Source organism: Elephantulus edwardii, unplaced genomic scaffold (assembly GCF_000299155.1).
Source record: "Elephantulus edwardii isolate Elephantulus edwardi_28Jun2011 unplaced genomic scaffold, EleEdw1.0 scaffold00233, whole genome shotgun sequence".
NCBI lineage: Eukaryota > Metazoa > Chordata > Mammalia > Macroscelidea > Macroscelididae > Elephantulus > Elephantulus edwardii.
In genome coordinates, this window is record NW_006399983.1 from 1835627 (window position 1) to 1856610 (window position 20984).

At 42.5% G+C, this 20984-nt stretch overlaps 1 protein-coding gene across 1 annotated transcript in view; it reads right to left on the minus strand.

The window, feature by feature from the left end:
• The window catches only part of MYH13 (myosin, heavy chain 13, skeletal muscle), a 73624-nt gene that overhangs the window by 38085 nt on the left and 14555 nt on the right, over nt 1-20984 (minus strand). The window contains exons 7-17 of the mRNA XM_006898577.1: nt 18882-18945; nt 18697-18795; nt 18488-18591; nt 13499-13637; nt 9761-9879; nt 8462-8611; nt 8180-8350; nt 5954-6263; nt 4995-5068; nt 4813-4900; nt 764-881 (exon numbers count right to left, since the gene is read on the minus strand). Coding sequence (XP_006898639.1) covers nt 764-881; nt 4813-4900; nt 4995-5068; nt 5954-6263; nt 8180-8350; nt 8462-8611; nt 9761-9879; nt 13499-13637; nt 18488-18591; nt 18697-18795; nt 18882-18945 — 1436 coding nt within the window. The remainder of the gene's footprint in view (nt 1-763; nt 882-4812; nt 4901-4994; nt 5069-5953; nt 6264-8179; nt 8351-8461; nt 8612-9760; nt 9880-13498; nt 13638-18487; nt 18592-18696; nt 18796-18881; nt 18946-20984) is intronic.

Below are 20984 nucleotides of genomic sequence, written 5' to 3' on the forward strand. Positions count from 1 at the left end.
AGGTGTCCAGGGAGCCTGAGAGAAGACAATCCAGGGCCTCAGAGCAGTTGGGTGGAAAAGCATCCATCAGCAGGTCATCCAGGACACACCTGAGCCTTTCACTGGGTGGTGGGTAAGGCCCAACATTAACTAAACTCGCTCTACCAGTTTACCAGTGGGAGGTTCCAGGTGAGGGAAGAAATCTCCTGGACAGATTTAATACCCTGAGAGACCCCATCTCTGAGGCTAGCCCTTCTAGAACTTTCTCCTGATGCTGTTTTCGTAGAAGTATGATCTGGGAGAAGAGGGGGTCTAGGGCCTGGTCCTGGGCTAGAGGGCTGTGTGGGGAAGAGGAGATCACACAGGGAGGCTCGGCCAAGAGCACAGATGGGAATCCGTGTTCAGAGGAAGAACCTGGAGACCAACTATCACCTGTAGACCACTGATCCTCCTTCCTCTGGGTGCAAGACCCTCTCCCCTTGTCCACATGGGCAAGCCCTAGATGGCAGCCGGAAGGAGAGTCGAGAGCAGTTTGCTGCCCCAGGAGACCCAGCAGTATCTGGAGACATTCTTGGCTGTCACACAGGTTGTAGACACCCAGAGAGGAGAATCTGGGATGCTGGTCCTACACTCACTGGGCTGAGGAGTATCCTTGGCAAAGGATGAATTCCACAAAAGCCCTGGGCAGCTCCCGGACTCACCAAACTCCCTGCTCAAGGAATGCTTCTGGGGAACGTGAATGGCTTCCTCAAAAGGACAGAGAGACACAACCCAACCGACATACCGTTGTTTGAAGTCAGCATAGAGGATTCGGCTGGGAAAGCCTTTCCTGCAGATCCGGATGCCCTCCAGGACCCCATTACAGCGCAGCTGGTGCATCACCAGATAGTGGTCCATCACCCCTGTGGAGAGAAGCCCTAAGGCACTGTGACTTCCTCACCATCTTCCGTGGCCCAAGGCACCACAGGACACACCAGCACACTCAGACTTGGCGGAACGAGCTGGTGGCGGCTGTCAGGAATTGGGGCATGAGGCTGGATCCTGTGGCTGGGTCTGCTATGGACTGAGACACATCTCCTAAGGAGATGCCTTAATGCCAGCGCCGGGGGCTGGGATTTTGCATGGCAAGAAGGATTTTCTTTTGCTGAGTTAATGAGATTATAACAGAATACAGGGAGTCACAAACCCAGCCCTTCCTGAGGTATAACAGAAACAGACACAGAGGGGCTCCCTGGAGAAGACAGAGGACATATGAAGATGATCTATATGGTAAGGAACCAGGGAATGCCCACTGACACGGATCCTAGGAGAGAGGCTCACAGAGGCAACCAGTTGACATGGCTGAGATTCCAATTTGGATTTTTGTCCAAAAGTGTGAGAGTCAGAACTAGGAGAAAATGAGTTTCTGTTCTTCAAAAGTTACCCCCTTGTGGTATTTTCTGTTCTGGAAACATCAGGTAACTAAGTTAAGGTCATACTATACAGAGAATGCCTGTTTCTTGGGGTGATGTCAGCATCTCAGAACCATAAGAATGACATTTTAAATGTCTCCCTCCCTAAAGTTCTGAAGTGCAGCAATGTCATTCTGGAGACTAAGGTGTGCCTGATACAGGCCATGATCTTTGCAATCACTTGTTATGCATCAGAGAGCTGGACAATGACTAGGGATGATAGAAGGAGAATTTATATCTTTGAGTTGTGGTGTTGGAGAAGAATATTGAATATACCATGGACTGCTAAGCAAACGAACAGGTTTGTACTGAAGAGGGTGAACCTGTGCTGCTCCGTGGAGGCAAGTCTGACATACTTTGGACATGTTGCAAGGAGGGACCAGTCCTCGGAGAGGGACATCATGCTTTGGAGGGTGGAGAAACAGCATAGTAGAGGAAGACCCTCAATGAGATGGATTGATTCAGTGACTGGGGTTAGAGATGGTGAGATTGGCACAAGTTAGGGCAGAGTTTAGGGCTATTGTACATAAGGTCACTATGAGTCGCAGGTAACTCGACAGCACATAACAATAACAACAACATATCTTATTTGCAGATGTTGACTCTGTAGCTAGGTTCCCAGGGAGGATGAGTATGGAGTGTCCCTGAGACACCCTTCTGCCTCCAGACAGTTCCCAGGGAAAGGAAGTGCCATGTGACGTCTATGCCTTCAGGAGGAGAAGAGAAACAAAGCAGAGAAGAACAAGGTCAGTGGTGGGAAGTGCAGTGGGTTGAACCCACGGCAGCATCTGCTAACTGGTCAGCACCTGCTGTAGGAAGTGGGGGAAGCATTAAGGCTTGCCGGAAGAAGCAGCCAGATGAGTACGCCTCCGTGGGGGAGGTGGCATGTCACTCCTGATAAATCCTGGGATAGGCAGTCAGTCATAAATCAAAGTGGCACCGAGAAAACTCTGCTATCTTGAAGCTTCTGGAAGAGTTGGTAGGGAGATGGATACTATGGCTTCTCATTATGGGCCCTCTAAGTTGCTGGAGTCATCAGTCATCTGTTAGCTTATGATATTGAAATGACATACAAATAGCTGTGATGTTGGAAGCTATGCCACCAGTATTTCAAATACCAGAAGAATCATCCACAGTGGACAGGCTACAGTAGAGCTTCTAGACCAGGACCTAGAAGCAAAGACTCACAATCTACTTCTGAAAATTAGCCGGTGTAACTCTGTGGATTACAACAGAATGTTGCCCGACCTAGTGCTTGAAGAGGAATCCCTTCAGATGGAAAGTAAAATACATAATAGTCACAAATACACCAGCACTTGGGAAGAAAGTACAGGACTGGCCACCCTGCTGGTATCTGAAATGTCAGTGGCATAGTGTCTGTGTTCACTGCTGCAAGCAAGTCACCACAGTACATCGGCCAGTTGCTAACATCCACTGCCACAGAGTCGATTGTAACTGTGACTGTCATCTCTTCCTCCCACAGATAGGCTGGCAGGTTTAAACTGCTGACCTTCTGGTTAGTCATCAAGTGCGTAACCTCCGCACCACCAGGGCGAAGATGGACGGAAGGTAGCTATGAATTGGGATCAGCGAAATGGCAGGGCAGGGAGTTTGAATCTGATATGGCATAGGTTGAAAAACACCAAACCCAGTTATTATTGTTGCTGTTTTAACTATGTGGTCTCTAAAGTGATTATATGTTAAAGGTAGTGGTTTGTGACTTTGGAGAAAGTGAACTAATGGACCCCACTTAAGAATCTTATGAAAGCTATGAAGCTGGTCACACAATTTGATGGGTGGAGGGGGAAGTAAAGGTGAAGGAAAAGGGAAAGATACAATGGGGAAAACAATGCATTCAGACTTGGTAAATAAACCAGTGTTGAGTTAAAAAAAAAGAAGAAAGATTAAATTAAAAAGCTAGTCATTTTTACACATGTTTGAAATTATAACAACATAACAAATTTCATTATATAAACTGATAAATGATAATATTTCTAAGATTTAATGTTTTGCATTTGAGCTTTTTTCCCTCAGTGTTTTGTTCAGTTGATATTGCATTTGTTGCTAAATCATATAAAAATTATTTTTGGGGAAAATCATACCATATGTAACCACCTCCAAGCTGTATAACTATCCATTGTAAGTTAATAAATGGATGATATCAAAAGTGGGGGGAAAGCTATGAAGCTATATACCTACACACTTAGATATGATCTCCAAGTAGAGTTTCCTGATAATGTGTAAGTTATCTAAGTAAATGTGATTTCAAGATAGGTATGAATAATAATTTAGTGAAAGTGTATTCCAAATGTTGCATGGGCTGCACTTACACTAAGCAACTTTTTGCTATTTAACTGAAATTCAACTCTATGTTAAATCCAGCAACTCTATTTTGTAGCCCTGCTTGCTGAAACAGGAGGACCTGAAGTGCTTGCTGCTGAGGGCCAGGGACTGCAGCCTTCAATATGGATTGAGGCTCAATGTCAAGAAGACAAAGATTCTCACCACTGGACCAATTGGCAGCATCAGGATGGATGGTGAAGAGATTGAGATTGTTCACAGCTTTAGTTTGCTTGGCTCCACAATCAACACTCTTGACACCAGCAGCCAGGAAATTAAAAGACATATTGCCATGGGAAAGTCTGCTGTTAGGGACCTCTCCAAAGTACTCAAGAGCAACAGTGTCTCTCTGGAGACAAAGGTGCATCTGGTACAGGCCATGGTCTTTGCAATCACTTGTTATGCATCAGAGAGTTGGACAATGACCAAGGAGGATAGAAGGAGAATTGATGCTTTTAAGCTTTGGTGTTGAAGTGCTGAAGGTGCCATGGACTGCTAAGAGAACAAACAGATTCAACCTGGAGAGGGTTAAACCGGGATGCTCCTTAGAGGCAAGGATTCTGAAGCTTCGTCTGACCTACTTTGGTCATGTTGTAAGGAGAGACTGGTCCTTGGAGAGGGACATCATGCTTGGGAGGGTGGAGGGAAGGCGCAGGAGGGGAAGGCCCTCTGGGAGATGGATTGATTCGGTGATGGGCAATCGGGATGAGTGTGTCGGAGGCAATGAGATTGGCACAGGACAGAGCAGAGTTTAGAGCTGTTGTACATAGGGTTGCTATGAGTCACAAGCGACTCGACAGCACACAACAACAACAACAACAACTATTTTGTAGAGTACTTTGATATGTGATAGGATTAGCGGTTGCAGTGCAACTTCTTATCACTAGACCACCAGAGCTCCGTTTGATACTTGATGAAGGATACAACATTTTCCTTAGGGAAGCAGCACACACGTGCACACACGTTTGCATGCACACACATGGACACTCACAGAACTCTGCACGTATCTCCTGAAGTCCTGTTCTGACAGCTTCTTACTCACCAGGAGTCTTGGTCTCATTGGGAATCAGACAGCGCACGAAGTGAGGGTGCGTGCTCCTGAGGTTGGTCATGAGTTTGTTTAGATTTTCCTAGAAACACACAGACACAAGCACGTTTAACACAGAAAACACCTTCTCCTTGTGCACAAGACCTATTGGACACTGAAGATGCTGGGATACGAACCCTGAACACTGCGGACACAGTCTGGAAGGAGGAGCCCTTCTTCTTTCCACCCTTCTTGCTTCCTCCTGAGTCACCTGGAGACAGACAGAGGGACACTGTGGAGGTTGCCAGTGGAAGGTCCTCCCAGGAGGCACTCAGGAGTCTCTCATCTTTCCTTTCCAAGCTCTGAGATGGTTGTTTTTCTTTCAAGTTTTATTGTTGTTTGCATGTTTTCAAATTACCCAAATTTGGGAGCACTCACTCTTATCACTGGGATGGTGGAGAGAGGCAGGGCATGGGTGAGGCTGGAGTCTTTGGGTGATGGATACAGTTAATACGACCGATTGCAAACCAGCAGGTCAGTAGTTCTTGTCTGCCTTACAAGAAAGCGACCTACGCCTGGAAAATCAGCCACTGAAAAATCTCAAGGAGAGCAAAATGCATATTGATATATGCTACATCATGAGTAAACCTTGAAAATATGTTGAGTGAAAGAAGTCAGATACAAAAAGCCACACATTGTATGATTCAGTTTTTATCAAATGTCCAGAACAGGAAACCCTAAAGATATAGAACCTACATTCATGGTTGCCAGGTATTGAAGAGAATGAGGAGTGAAAAATTACTGTTAATAATTGTGGGAGTTTCTTTAGGGTGTCATAAAAATGTGCTGTAGTTAGACAGTGGTAATGGTTGCACAACCATGTGACTATGCATTGAACAAGTAAAAAGATCATATTTTATGGTATATGAATTATAATGTTAAAAAGAATTAAAATTACGATATTGGCAATCATTTGCAGTTACAACCTTTACAGAACTTCATCATCGAAGGAAGAAGAATAAAAGCAGAAGAAAGAAACAGAGAGTGGAGATAATCTAAACTCTACCTGAAGATAAAATTCAGCTACTGATTTTTCATTTTCAACTCTGAGATAAGAGTTTTCCACACTTAAGGAAAAAAAAATATAAAACTTTACCTGCTTCTGCACCAGCATAGTTGGAAAAAAGGAAGGACAACAGCTTTAGTGAAGACTTCTGGTAGAGCCCCACCACGGTCTCATTCAGGGGGTCCTTGTTCTTGTCAAGCCACCCGGCGATGTTGTAGTCCACGGTGCCAGCGTAGTGCACCAGGGAGAAGTGGGCCTCGGCCTTGCCTTTGGCTGGCTTGGGCTTCTGGAAGTTGTTGGACTTGCCCAGGTGCTGGTCATACAGCTTGTTCTTGAAGGAGGTGTCGGTGGCCTTGGGGAACATGCACTCCTCTTCCAGGATGGAGAAGATGCCCATGGGCTGGTAGAAGGATAACAGAGACTGTGCCTCAGCATTTAATCATCCCTACCTCCCCCACACCCACTGGATAGTCAGCCATGAGCTGAGAGCAATGAGAAGCTTTGTTTAATTTGTTCTGACTAGTATTCAGAGACAAGGGTGGATCAGTGGTAGAATTTTGGACTTCCACGTAGGAGACCTGGCTTTGATTTCTGGCCAGTAAACCTCATGAGTAGTTGCCGTACCGTGGTCACTTGTGGTCGCTGTGAGGCTGAACACTGTGACCCTCATGTGTCAAATGTGTTAACGGTTGGCTAACCAATGTGGACAGAGAGTGGGGTGGAGCTCCCCGATTAAAACAACACTGGAAGGAGGAGTGGCATCCAATTCCATGATAGCTTGCCTCCAGAAACCCTATGAACCTGGAGAGAGGATGAAAGGCACCCACGCATTGAGGACTCTCCTTCATAAGGTCGCTATGAGTCGCCTGCAACTTGACGGCACTTAATAACAAAAACAACAAAAATACCTTGTGAGTATATTATGAACTGCAAAGAGAACAAACTAGTTCATCCTGGAGACAGTGAAGTCAGGCTGCTCCTTGGAGGCAAGGATTCTGAAGTTTTGTCTGACATAGTTTGAACATGTTGCAAGGCAGGATCAGTCCTTGGGGAGGAATGTCATGCTTGGGAGGTTGGAGAGACAGTGCAGGAGGGGAAGACACTCAATGAGGTGGATTGATTCAGTGACAGGAGTAATCGGGGTAAGTGTGTTGGAGGCAATAAGATGGGCATCGGATAGAGCAGGGTTTAGGGCTGTTGTACATAGGGTCACCATGTGAGTCTCAGGCAACTCAACAGCACATAACAACAATACCTCAAGCACAGTTAATACCCATGTGTCTGTGGAGGCTTGGTTAAGCTATGATGCTGAACATCAGTGGAGCCGCTAGATGAAAACAAACTAGGAACTAAGGTGTGGGGACATCTTCCTGAAAATCTTAAGGATCACAATAGTCCAACATGCAAGTGAACATGGGAATGGTAAAAGACCAGGCAACCTTCTATTCCTTTGTACATGAGATCATCAGTGGGGGCAGCTATATGACACCAAACAAGAAGTAGAGGTGTAACCAGAAAGAAAAGAAGGAAGAGAAGGAGAAGGGAAAGAAGATGGATGAAGACAAAGATGAAGAAGATACAATGATTCCATTCTTTGGAGAATCACAAGACAAGTTCTTTGTCGATATTACTTTGCTGTTCAGATGTCTGGAAGGGGAGCTCAAAGCAAGACTCTTTGTCTGTTGGTTCAATAAGCCGTACCTAAACCCAAAGAATAACATGTATCTGTACTGTATATTATGTGTTCAGTTAGAATTTGTTGAACAAAAGACTATGGGATGAAAGCTGTGTAAGCACAGCTCATTTTTAGAAAGTGATGCTTAGAAACTTTACCTATAAACCCAAAAGATAATATAAGTAATGCTTCAAACAATAATGGCTGAATTTTTCAGTGGATATCTTAGAAAGGGAAACTCATTCCAACATTACTAGTACCCAAACTTTTAGGGAAATTTCTCATCTACCATTTTTAGAGTAACATGTCTCCAATAGCCACTGTTGCATGAATCACATGCAAGTTTGGATAAGAAATGCCATAGCTAAGAATGAGCACTTATTCATGTTCTTGGGAACAGTTGAGCCCATGAGTCTTAACCATCCATGCACATGTTTATGCGTCTGATCAGATGTTTCTGAGAGCTTTTTGGATGTTTACTTTCCATACACAAGGATTTTCAGTTTTGTTAAGGCTCACAGACTGGACAAGTGAATATAGGGACAGGAGAAATGACTCTAGATTCATCTAATGAACTCATTAATGGAGAAGAGACAGAACAATCGTGTCACAGTCCCAAGTAGGGAAGATTCTCCTTTTACCTTCTCGATGAGCTCAATGCAGGCCGCCAGGTCCATGCCGAAGTCAATGAACTCCCACTCGATGCCTTCCTTCTTGTACTCCTCCTGCTCCAGCACGAACATGTGGTGGTTGAAAAACTGTTGCAGTTTCTCATTGGTGAAGTTGATACACAGCTGCTCCAGGCTGTTGAACTAGGTGTTTCAAATACCAAAGAGTTAGAATTCAGAAAAATCAAATGGAAGTGCAGCAAAGCAGATGCAAAGCAAAAGGGCCTTTTGGGGCCATTTGTTTATTTCACTCACATCAAAGATCTCAAAGCCAGCAATGTCCAGGACCCCGATGAAGTACTGCCGGGGCTGCTTGGTGTCCAGCTGCTGGTTGATGCGGGTGACCATCCACAGGAACATCTTCTCATAGATGGCCTTGGCCAGTGCACCCACTGAGTTGGTCACCTTGGGGTGAAAAACCACATCTGCTCAATCTTCAAAATGCCCAAACACTTTACACCTAGCTTTCAAGTAAATAAAAACACTTGCCCTCCAGAATCCAAGTACTTCTAGCTCAAGGCTCAGTGTCCTCAAATTAATATATTCTTTTTTGCATATGTTAAATTACAACTTCAAAATGGATGTGTTATAGGTAAAAACAGTTAGATAGTGACAACTTCAGATTTCTTTTCTCTCTCTCCAGTGTTCAATAGCTATCTATTCTTTTCTTACTCTCTTCCCAACACCTCATGTCAGTCCTATTTTATAATAATAGTGTTAGGCAGTATTTGTCATTTTGTGACTATTTCACTTGGTATAATGCCCTCCAGGGTTACAAATGTTGTGTAATGTTTTTAGTTCACTGTTTTTAAGTGCTGCATAATATTCCATTGTGTGAATGTACCATAGTTTTTCTACCTATTCGTTTGTTGATGGGCACTTGGGTTGCTTCCATCTTTTTGCTATTGTGAATAATGCAGCCCATAAACCAGGTATGCATATATCTGTTTGAGTGGCATTTCTGGTTTTTTTATGGTATACAACTTCATCTTTCTTGAGGTACTTACCCAGTTCATGTTGCTTTTCTCAGCTGAGAATCATCTCTCTTGCAAAAAGAGTTCCTAAGAACTATGATTGTAATGCATAAGCTTCACCTCTGGACATACCTAATTTGACTGGAGGTGGACACTCAACCTGATTTGGGTTAATCAGAGTGCTGCTGCTGAGAATTTGGAACTGGGATCAAAGATACTTAGTTTAGACGCAGTGAGGCTGAAACCATGGAGATGCAAACTGTAGAGCATCAGAGTGGGGAGGTGGAGAAAGCCTGCCAGCCCAGAGGGAACACAGCAGAAGAGAAAGATGATGTGGACCCAGAGAGTGCCTGCCGGATCCCTGAGGGCTTTTCGCCTCTTGGTTCCAGGCTCTCATGGGGCCTAATAGCACTTGTTGGTGTATATGCCTTGACTTCTTTTGAAGCCCACGAATGAACATCCTCACTCTGCTGAAACCAGTTTAACATGTTTATCTGATACTTAGAACCCCAAGAACTTTAAGGTGATGTTTAAAACAGAAAAATCCCCCAATCAGCTGAATCCAGAGACTCTTGATTACCTGCTGAACATTTTGCCCTTTTGTGACATATTCATTTCCAACTTTCACCCTTGGGCAGCACAAGCCTTTCAGCATTTCTGCAGAATTCAGACCCATCAGATATCCAGCTTTGTCAGCCACTGAGGGAAGAGGAGAAAGAACATCACACAAAAACTCAAAAACCCTCCAAGCCAAATCTGTTGCTGTTAGGAGGGTCTGACTCCTGGCAAGTCCTCATGGTACAGACTAGAACTGAGCTCCACATGGTCTTCTTGACAGTCATCTTTACAGAAGCAGATTTCCAAAATCTTCTTCATCGAAGCCAGTCAGTGGGTTCCAATCACCACCATTAGGCTCAAGGACGACCACATGCCTCAAAGACTTCACACAAAAGCAGAAGCATCTGAAGTGTCCCGTTAGGCCCTGTATGTGTCACTTTGGCTACCTATGGTGGCCAGTTGTTTGTTTAAACACTGGAGGTTCCTATGAAGTAATTACATGTGATTGGCATTTACACTAATTGGCCTTAAGTAGATTACCCTGTACTATGTGCATGAACCTCATCTAATCCCTTCAAGATCTCTAAGAGCTAAACTGGATATGTGATGGATAAATTTACAACAATAACAACAATAAAAAAAGACAGAAAAAAAGGGTAGCTACTGAGGTTTCTCAGGAGAAGGATGGGAAATCTCCTCCTATGCCGTTAACCACCTCTGGAAACCCACCAGAGGGTCAGCTATGGGTCAGTTCTGACTCTATGACTCACAACACCACCACCACTGAGGTTTCTTATGTACAACAAAACACTTTCACAGGATTTGCTTCCTTAATTGGAGGCTAGGGTCATAGTTTCATGGAATATCCCAGTTTAGTAGCTTAATAACAAGTTTAGTATATCCATTTTTACCTCTTAGTTCATTGTTTAGTGTCTGGGATCTTAAAAGATTGTAATTAACCTTTCAAAGGATAACGATTGATCTTGACTTTGAACAGCAAAGGAAGAAAGGAGTGTCAGGAACAGAAATAAAAAACGGAATATATGATTCGTTGTTTCTATGAACAACTGCTTCCTTTGTCATGAGATCAGAATAACTAGATAGCTCTTAGCTACCTGGCTACCACTTCTGAGCATTTTGATTAAAGAATTCTGATCAAAAGGGGGGAAATTCAGAAAAGAATATTTTATGGCCTCTAGACTTTCTGGATCTATGGCAACTGGATTAACCTCTCAAATTGTTGTTCTGAGATAGTCTTTAGAATTAAACCAAAAATATCCCTTGAAGTCTTCTTAAAACCAAACCGTAATCTTTCTTGACTAGTAAAAAACCCTCTGTCTTGCACATTATAATCTTTTTTTGTCTGCTTCCTGATTAATTAATTTTCTTTATTTGAGTTAAAGTTTATAAAGTATATTGGTTTTCAATATAATAATTCAAGAAAATTATGTTTTATAACATTGATTTTAATGTCTACCCAACCTCTTATTTTGTCACTTTCCTTTGCTATCACCAAACTGATCTATTAATTTCACTCCTCTTTCCCTCCCTCTCAATCCATCTGTTAAACTTTTAATATGGATTCTATTTCTATTTAAGCCTTTTCTTTGCTTTTCACAATATTGATCTTATAAGATAATTGTACTTCTGTGATTGACTTATGTTACTCAGTATAATTTATTCTAGATTCATCATAAACGAACATATGCACACCTAGGTTTACTGAAGCACCATTCACAATAGCCAAGAGGTGGAAACAATACAAGTTGTCCATCAGCAGGGGAATGTCTAAGGAGACTGGTACATTCATGAAATGGAGTATTGTGTATCTATTAAAAACAATCAAGAACAACATGGAGCATTATGATCTCTTAAGAGCTATGTGAGATTGAAGTGGTAACTGAAAAAGTTAGAAAAAAGCCTTTGGGGGATGTGCATTTATGTGAACAGAGGAGGAACTCAGAAAAGGAGGATGAAAATGGTTGTATATTTTGAAGAATGTAATAAATGTCATGGAACTGCACATATACAATATGTACGAGTGATTGGTGTATGTTTGGCTGTTTAATTACAAAAATTTTGTTTTTTGAGGTTGGATTCTGCCTCAAAATGACTAGTATGTGTGAACAGAATTCCACTCCCACCAATGCCTGACCTGTCAATTAGGGAACACACACACAGAGACACCCATGCAGAGTTGCTCTCAAGCCTGTCACAACTCATGATAACTCCATCTGTATCAGAATAGAACTGTGCTCTATGGAGTCTCTGGGAGCCTAGTGGCAAAGAAGCTGCACTGCAATCCTGAAGACAGGAAGTTCAAGGCCACTAGCTGCTCTGTGGGAGAAAGATGGGCAATCTCCTCCCATTCGATTAAATGCCTCTGAAAACTCGCTGGAGGGTCAGCTATGAGTCAGTTCAGACTCCATGGCACACAACAACAACATGGATTATCAGTGACTAACTTCTTTGGAAGGAGATGACCAAGGCTTTCTTCTGCAGACTTGCCAGCCCCACGATCACATGATCCAATTCTTTAAGAGAAATCTCTACTTATCTATCTATGAGTCTATCTAATCGTACTGATTCTATTTCTGTAGATAACCCAGACTTAAACAATGGGCTAAACCTTTTATGGGACAGTGCTGAGGTAGGTATATCTAGCTGCTAGATCATGACTAGGAGCTCTGGTGGCCTAGTAGTTAGGGAGTTGTGCGGACAACTCAAAGGTGTGCAGTTTGAATCCACAAGCTGCCATGCAGGAGGAAGATGGACAATCTCCTCCTGTGTACTTTATAGTCTCTGATAATCTGTTGCAAGGTCAGCAATGAGTTTGTTCCAACTGAATGGCAATGAGAGAAAGAGAATTCATAACCACCAAACAAATAAAAAAACTCCCGAGCCCACTGAATTGATTCAAATCCATGGTGACCTTCTAGGGAGTTTCAGGGCCTGTAATCTTTATGGGAGTAAACATCTTGTCCTTCTTCCATAGAGCAGCTGATGGATTTGTACTCCTGAGCTTTTGGTTAGTAACCCTACACGTTACACATTGTGCCACTAGGACTTTAACTTGTGACCACAGTTCCCTCTCATCCTGAGAAGTCAAGTCACACTGCTTCATACACTGTAGGTATGCATTGAAAGGCAGGATTATGGGAGGACCCATATTTCCAGGTTTTCACTCAGGAAAACTTAGAGGATGCAGCATGAGGGAGATGATCTCACTGAGCATGTGCAAGGGGCTGGAGTTTGCTGCTGTCCAGTCCTGGCCATAGACCTCCTAGGGGTCGAGCTGGGGTGAAGTGAGCCATCCAGGTGAGTGCTATGGGGAGGAAGGTGTGCACATGAGTGTAGGGGGCAAGCTTAATAGATATCTGGGGTGGAAGTGGAGGTGATGTGGAAGAAAACTTGACTGTCTCCTTACTGAGGGCCTCCTTTTAGCTTACGGTACTAGGACAGGACTCTGAATGTCAGTAATGACGTGGATAGAATTATCTTCTCATAAAAGTCCACCTTAAAAGTAAGGTAACTAACTCATAGTGACTGGGACTACTGATTTAAGGATTCACCCCTTCATCCCTTGGTAGGATGAACTTCTCCAGGACACATATAATGAGCTTTTACCAACCAGATTCAGTTGAAGCAGTTTCCAAACAGCAGCTCTTGAGATGAAAGAAAGCAGAGTTCATTCCCCTCCAGTGGCCCAGTGCACATGGGAAGAGGTGTAAGCGACAGCCTCTCTCTCAGACGTGGTTACCTTCCGTGCCGTCTGGCTCTGCCTGCTCCTCGCGCTGCTTCTGCTTGAACTTCATGTTCCCATAATGCATCACGGCCCCTGTCAGCTTGTAGATGCCAACCTTCTCCTCAGAGCTGAAGCCCAGGATGTCAATGGCGTTCTGGGACAGAGAAGGGAGAACAGTCAGAGACCTGCAGCAGCTTCTTCCTGGCAAAGACCTCTGTCTTAGAGCATGTAAGAAAGTGTGTGCGTGTCCAAATTTACAGATGTCCGATAAAACAAACTATTTACAGATGTCCGATAAAACAAACTCAATGTTGCCAAGTTAGTTCTGATTCATTAAGATGCTCCTTAGGTTGTAAATCACAAAAGGAAGAAATTATTCCTTTTTGTCCGTCAGAGCCACCAAAGCATTCTATGGACTATGTCACCAGGGCTCCCTGTAAGTGTCAGGGAGGGTGTGGTCAATTAGAGGTTAAAATTATTTATCTTTTTTTTAAATTGTGTTTATTATCTTGGAGTTGGAATTAATGCATAGCTAACCCTCTGGTGGGTTTTGGGAGGCTGTAATCACACATGAACAAAGTGTCCATCTTTTCCCCTCAACCATTGGTCGATTCAAACCACCAGAGAGGCAGCACCCACCCGCTTTGACTAGGTCACCAGAAACAAGAGTTGAAAACTATTTGGTGAATTTAGTATGGTGTTGTGGGGGTTGGAGGTGGAGAATTTGAGAATAATCTAATTTCTTCCATCAAATGAAATCTAAATCTAATCTTTCCCACTGTAAGTGCATAGATCTGGGGACTGTTATCTGAGGGAGAAGATTGAGAAGCACTGTCTGGTAATGATAATAAGTCTTAGGTTTAAAATTTGTATTTAAAAAAGTCAGGTGGGCCCTGGCTAAGTCTCCAGTTTGGAAGCTCATGTATGAAGCAGTTGGATTCTGGAGGGTAGGTTCTCTTGATTTAGTTGAGAGAAAAATGGTGTAAACTACTTGCATGGTTTTTATTTTGTTCACAATCCTATGTGAGCTGATTGATTGCCTGGATTTAGTTAGTAACTAACTGTGGGCTGGAAGCCTCTTGTTTAAAGTCAATCAGAACCTGGTGGGTGGGCCTTTGTATTTAAAAGTGGATTATGCTAAGTGAACTAACTCAGTCTCATGAAGACAAATACTATATAAGACCATTATCCCATTATCGTAGAAGGAGTACAAGGATCCAAGGGGGGAGGTGTTAATCATAAGATCACACAATTTGATGGGTGGAGGGAGTGGTGGGGAAGGATCTGGTGTGAAAAACAATGTATACAAACTTTGTAAGTAAACCAGTATAAAATTAAAAAATATTTTAAAATAGTCAGTTTGGTCCATGGGTCTTCAGAGGCCCTGGTGTTAATTGCATTTGGGAAGAACATTGTTCTAAATGGTATAGCACTGGTCTGTCAGTTTGCTGTACTGAGATAATATCGGTTGCTGTGATACTGAATGCTATACCACTGGGGTGTAAAATGTCATAACGGTTACCCATAGTGGACAGGATTTGGTAGAGCTTCCTGACTAAGAGAGGCTTGGAAGCAGGACTGGCATCCTAAACAACCTAAACTTTCTAAACAACCTGCCTGTCAAAATTTATGAACATTAGAGAAACAATGATAGTTATAGAACAGGGTTCAGATCTTTTGTTCATAGGATTGCTATGAGTCATACTAGACTGACAGCACTTAACAATAACTAGGTGCAAAATGCTAACCACACAGCCATCAAGTCAGAACTGAGTCCTGGCTGACCCTCTGGCCGATTTTCAGAGGCTGTCAGTCACATGAGAGTAGATGGCCCATCCCTCTAGGAGCTTCTGGTGAATTTGAATCACCAGAGAGGCATGGGCTTTGGGCTAGTAGTGCAACTCCCTACACGACATCACCAGAGTTCTCCACAAAATGGTAAGGCTAGAGTGAAACAATGTGAAGGTTCTTCAAAAAGATGAGCACAGAACTACCATATGACCCAGCAATCCCAATTCAAGGTATACCCAGAAGTGAAAAACAAGAGCACAAACAGAACCAGCATTCCCCTGCACTATTCACAATAACCAACGTGTGAAAACAACTGGAATATCCAACAGCAGAAGAAGGATACACAGAATGTAGTTTATCTAAACAATATCACTCAGCTATTACAGCAATAATATCCTTATACATGCCACAACACGATGAACCTTGAAAACACACTAAGCAAAATAAGTCACACACAAAAGGACAAACATGACGTGCTCTCACTTACATGAATTGGGGGGAAAAATATAGAAACCAACACTTGTTAGTGGTTTCCAAGAGTAGAGGGAGGGAGAGAGGGAGAGATTTGCTTAAGGCATACAGAGTTACACAGTTTGAAGAATGTCTCAATGACACAGAATTAAACATGTAGAGTCTGTTGAGTTACCATGTGCTTTGTTCTGTACATCTGTGCCATACCAAGAAAAGAAAGCAACATTGTGAACAATGAGAATTAGCATCTAGCATCAGAGTTGGGCATTGAAGAGAAGGAATTCCACAGTTGTTTCAAATAAAGACTTCTTAACGTTATGTATATTGCTGTTAACAATCTGGAATAGGACATGTGTAACTGATCAAATGGGGAGGGGAGAATAGAATGGAAAGAGTGCTAGAGCTGAGCAGACACTTTTCAGTCATGAGATCTGTGTCTACAGGCAGGTGTTGATCTTAGCTGACTCAGTTTCTACATTGGTGGAACAATAGTGGTACCCAGGGATGCTTACACAAGATCACACACATACAGCCATTTGGCCCAGAGTGCCACATGTTACGTGCTCAGCACACTTAGCCATTGTTGTTGCTAATACTATGATTAGCCCCAGAGATACTCTCTGAAGATAAAAGCTGAGAGTCTGGCAGGTGTGCACAGCTGGGTACCTAAAGTGAATCTAATGAGCAGGTAGAAGGAGGAATGGAGAGCCAGTGGGAGTAGGCAGAAGAGCCTGTGGAAGCAGGTAGAAGGAGGGATGGAGAAGCTGTTATGGAGTGAGGTTTGTGTCTTTAAATTTCTCTTGCTTTAAACTGTATATGTATGTGTGCACGTGTGTGTGCATGCATGTGTGTGCATGTGTTCTAACTTTTCTTAAAAGAACAATGGAGAAAGCGAAGTGTGTTTGTAATCAGAAAACTTCCAACAAATGTTTCCTTTTAAGCCTTGTTGTTTGTTGTTAAGTGCTGTCGAGTCGTAGGTTTTAAGCCTTATAAATGCAAAAAGTGTTTTCATGAAAACGCTAAAGAACAGAACTGAAAGCCTGCTTTGGGAAATATTCTATATCCCATGTTTTGCAATCTTCTAAAATGGTGCTGAGGAGAGATGAGAGGATTAGACTGTGAACTAATTCTCTATGAGGTCTTGGCTCTAATCACTTAACCTCCCTAAGTCCTAATATCACTAATGTGATTCTCAATTCATAAAACCAATAACTCCATGCTTAAAATAATACTTAAAAATCTTGAAAAACAAGGAACTCATGCAACTCAAAGGAACTCATAGTACTCAAAATGGGTGACCCTGGAGGACGCTATGCTGAGTGAAGTATCTCAGTCACAAAATAACAAATACTGCATGGTGCCACTGTTGTAAAACAGGACTGACATCGGCGTTGGGGGGAGACTGAGAAAGATGGGTTCAATAATGTATACTGCATTGAAATAAATGAGGGAGAAAATTGTTTAAAAGGGACATGTGATTAGGTATTTTTGTCAAGACAGGTGTCTAGAGCAAAGGCTACATGGTGGAGTGGACCTGGGGGAGGGTTTGTAAAACAATGAATGAATTTTTGTTTTACTTTTACAAGATGATAGTGTACTAGGGGGGAGAGTTGGGAGGGGAGAAAAGTGCAACAATGAATGAATGGAAATCCAAAGTCTCTGTAAATTTTTACTGAAATTAATAATAAATTTAAAAAAATACTTAAAAATCCAGAAACTCAAATATTAGTTACATGCCCAGAAGAAGTGAAAGCAGAAACTCAAACAGAAACCGGTACCCCAATATTCACTGCAGCACTCTCCACGACAGCCTAAATATGGAAACAGCCTACATGTCCACGAATTGGTCAATGGATACGTACAATGTGGTACATGTATGTACAAGGGAATATTACTACCCACAGAGAGGAATGAAGTCCTGATGCATGTGGATGAACGTTGAAAACATTCTGCTGAGTGAAATAAATTAGTCACAAAAAGTCATAAATAGTTCCATGATACATCTTCAAGGATATTAACATGTATGGCTAAGCACAATTGATAACAGTGCATCTAAATTCCAAAATCAATCTCCACAATATTCTACATGTTTCCTATTGCCAAAGGGGTCCTTTAGAGTAGTGAGAGAAGATCTTCACCCTGAAACCTACAGCGTCCCTTTTCAGCAGGAAGTAGCTCAGAGGATACGCCATCCCCTTTTCCTTATGAATCAGGGTGAAGTCTCTCTCAGGGAGGAGTGATAGGGAATGGCAAAAGGATACACTGACAAAGGAGATTAATCAGAACTGGCTTTGACAAGCACTGTGGCAATGGGACAATTAAAACAGACTTTCAAGGGGGAAAAAACTAGGAATGAACTGGGTGGGGGGGTGTAGAGAAAATAGTGCAACAATGAATGAATGGAAACCCAAAATCTCTGTAAATGTTCATTAAAATTAATAATAAAAATTAAAAAAAGAAAAAAGTCACAAATAGTCACAAGTACTACATTACAGGAAATAAGTAAACATATAGAAACCAAACCTTAGGTGTTACCAAGGGTGAGAGAGAAAAGGAGAGTTTTTGTTTGGGGAGCCATTGAGTTTGCATTAATGGTGATGAGATCATTATATAAAACACAGGGCTTTGTACAACATTAAGAGTATGTAATCAATGTCCTTGACTTGTGCACATAGAAACTGCAGGATTTTAGATTGCTTGGTTGTGTATACAGTGACACAAAACAAACAAATATAAACTTACATCGGTGGCCAACAGTTCTTCACTGTCGTCAATGCTGGCTACCGTGACCTCACCTTGACTTACGAAGGGAAAGTCAAAGGGATTGGTTGAAATCAGAAGCAGATCTGAAACACAAGGGTTCAGTTAGAACTTCTTAGATGCTCACTTTGGGATTCTTTTGTCCCAGTGACGTTTATTTGGAATATATGAACTATGGCCCTAGTGCTTACCAATTAGTTCTGGCTTTTTGTTGGACATGATCTGGTAAAAAATATGATAGCTTCTTTCACTGGATAACTGAAACGTCACTCTGGATTTTTCTAAGAGATCTAAGGAGGCAAAATGTAAATGTCACATGGGTCCCATGAGATGTCACTGTGGTCAAATGAGAAGATGCTGAAGTGTCTGGACTTACAGGTCTCAATGTCTGCTGATGCCAGCTTCCCTGTGGCTCCAAAATGAATCCGAATGAACTTCCCCTGTTCAACGGCAGGATAGTAAACCACTGTCATTTACCACACATGCTTTTGTGGCAGGTCTTTGCTAAGTATTACCAACGTGGGGGAGATGTGTAGAGTTGGAGGCAGTGATATTTCCAAGAAGACATTCCTAACCACCCTCCCAAGAAAAAGAAACTTCTCTCCTCTGTGTCTGCCTGGGATTCAACATCCCCAAGTTACCTCAGCCAAGATTCCAAGCACCTGGTCTACCAGCTCACGGACAGTCTCAGGCTCTCTCTCCAGCCTTTTGCTTGGGCCCCCTCACTGCTGACTGTCTCCTTGGTTTTAATTCTGTTTTCTTATATGTGAACCCTTTAAGATTTTTATACTGGGTTGAGAACCCAGTTGCATCGTCTGTCTGGCTTTATTTTTGACTCTGGAAGCTGGTTCTGGATTTTCCACCTAACTTTCACATAGTGCTGTTTAGAAGTATTAGATCTCAGACTCCCAAGGGATTTCACTCTGGGCCCACGTTTCCTGTTTTCTGGAAAATCATTGTCGTTCAGTGGAACCAGCTTATAAGTGACCTTCCAGTGAGTTTTCAGAGGCTGTAAATTGCATGGTGCTGAGGAGGGAGGAGAAGACTGGCCTTTGTACTAATTCTCTGTGAAGTCTTGTCTCTGATCACTTAGTATCCCTTAGCATTACCCATCATTTTCCTGTGCAGCCTCTGGTAGATTCAAACTGAGAGGGAGGTAGCTCCTTGGGGTTAGCAGCACAAGTCCCTAATGGCTAAGACACTTCAGAAAAGGGATCTCTCTTTTCTGGAAAAGAAAGGTGAAATTATATACAAATATATGAGTGTGTGTATATATAGGCATATTTGCATGTGTGTGTGTGTGTGTGTGTGTGTGTGTGTGTGTGTGTGTGTATGACACATAGACACAGGCACACACATGTATGCATCTATAATTTCATTAAGTGATTCAAGTTTTCTTTGCTTTTAACAAGCAAGGCTGTATCATGTGCATTTCACAGGTTGCTCGTTAGACTTCCTCCAATCCTGATTTCATAGTCTTTTCCACACAGTCCAATATCTCAGATTATTTGTTCAGCATAGATGGAGTAAGTATGGTGAAAGAATACAACACTGACTGACACATACCTTTCCTAACACGAAATCAAAGCTTTCTTTTATGCCTATAGTTTGAAAAGTATAACAAAACTTCACCAACCTTTCTTGTTGAGTGCCATTAAATCAGCTCTGACTCACAGCAACCCTGGGTAAAGTAGAATGAAACACTGCTGGTCCTGTGAAAGCCTCACGATTTCCACGGTGCCTGAGCCCATTGTGATAGCCACTATTATCAGTTTATCTTGTTGAATAACTGCCTCTTGGTCTACGTGTGAGCACAGTTAAGATGCAGCATAGCTCAAAATGAGAAAAATCAGTTGCAAAGTCCACTAGCAACTAGAACTTGGAATAGATGAAACTAGGACACTGGAGGTTCCAAAAGGAAATGGAATGTTTGGAGATCGCCATCCTAAGTCTTACAAAGCCAAAAAGGATTGGTTTTGGTCATTTCGGAACAGATAATCACATAGTCCACTGTGCCAAGAATGACAAATTGAGTGACAAGGGAATGTCACATTTATTATAAGAAAGAACTTTGAAAGGTCTGTCTTGACTGTCAGTGATAGGATAGTATTTACATACCTACAAAGAAGACAAGCTAATACAAGTATTAGTCAAGTTTATGTATCATCCACCTGAGCTAAGAGTGAAGAAATTGAAGATTTTTGCCAATTTCTACAGCCTGAAATTGATTAAGCATGCAAGGAAAATGCACTGATAACTACTGAAGAGTAAAAACTGGGTTCAATGATTATATTGACTATTGAATCATGTTGTTGTTGTTGTTATGTGCCGTTGAGTCATTTCCGACTCATAGCGACCCTATGCACAACAGCTCTAAACCCTGCTCTATCCTGTGCCAACCGCACCGCCCCTGACACACCCATCCCGATTACCCCAGTCACCGAATCAATCCATCTCATAGAGGGTCTTCCCCTCCTGC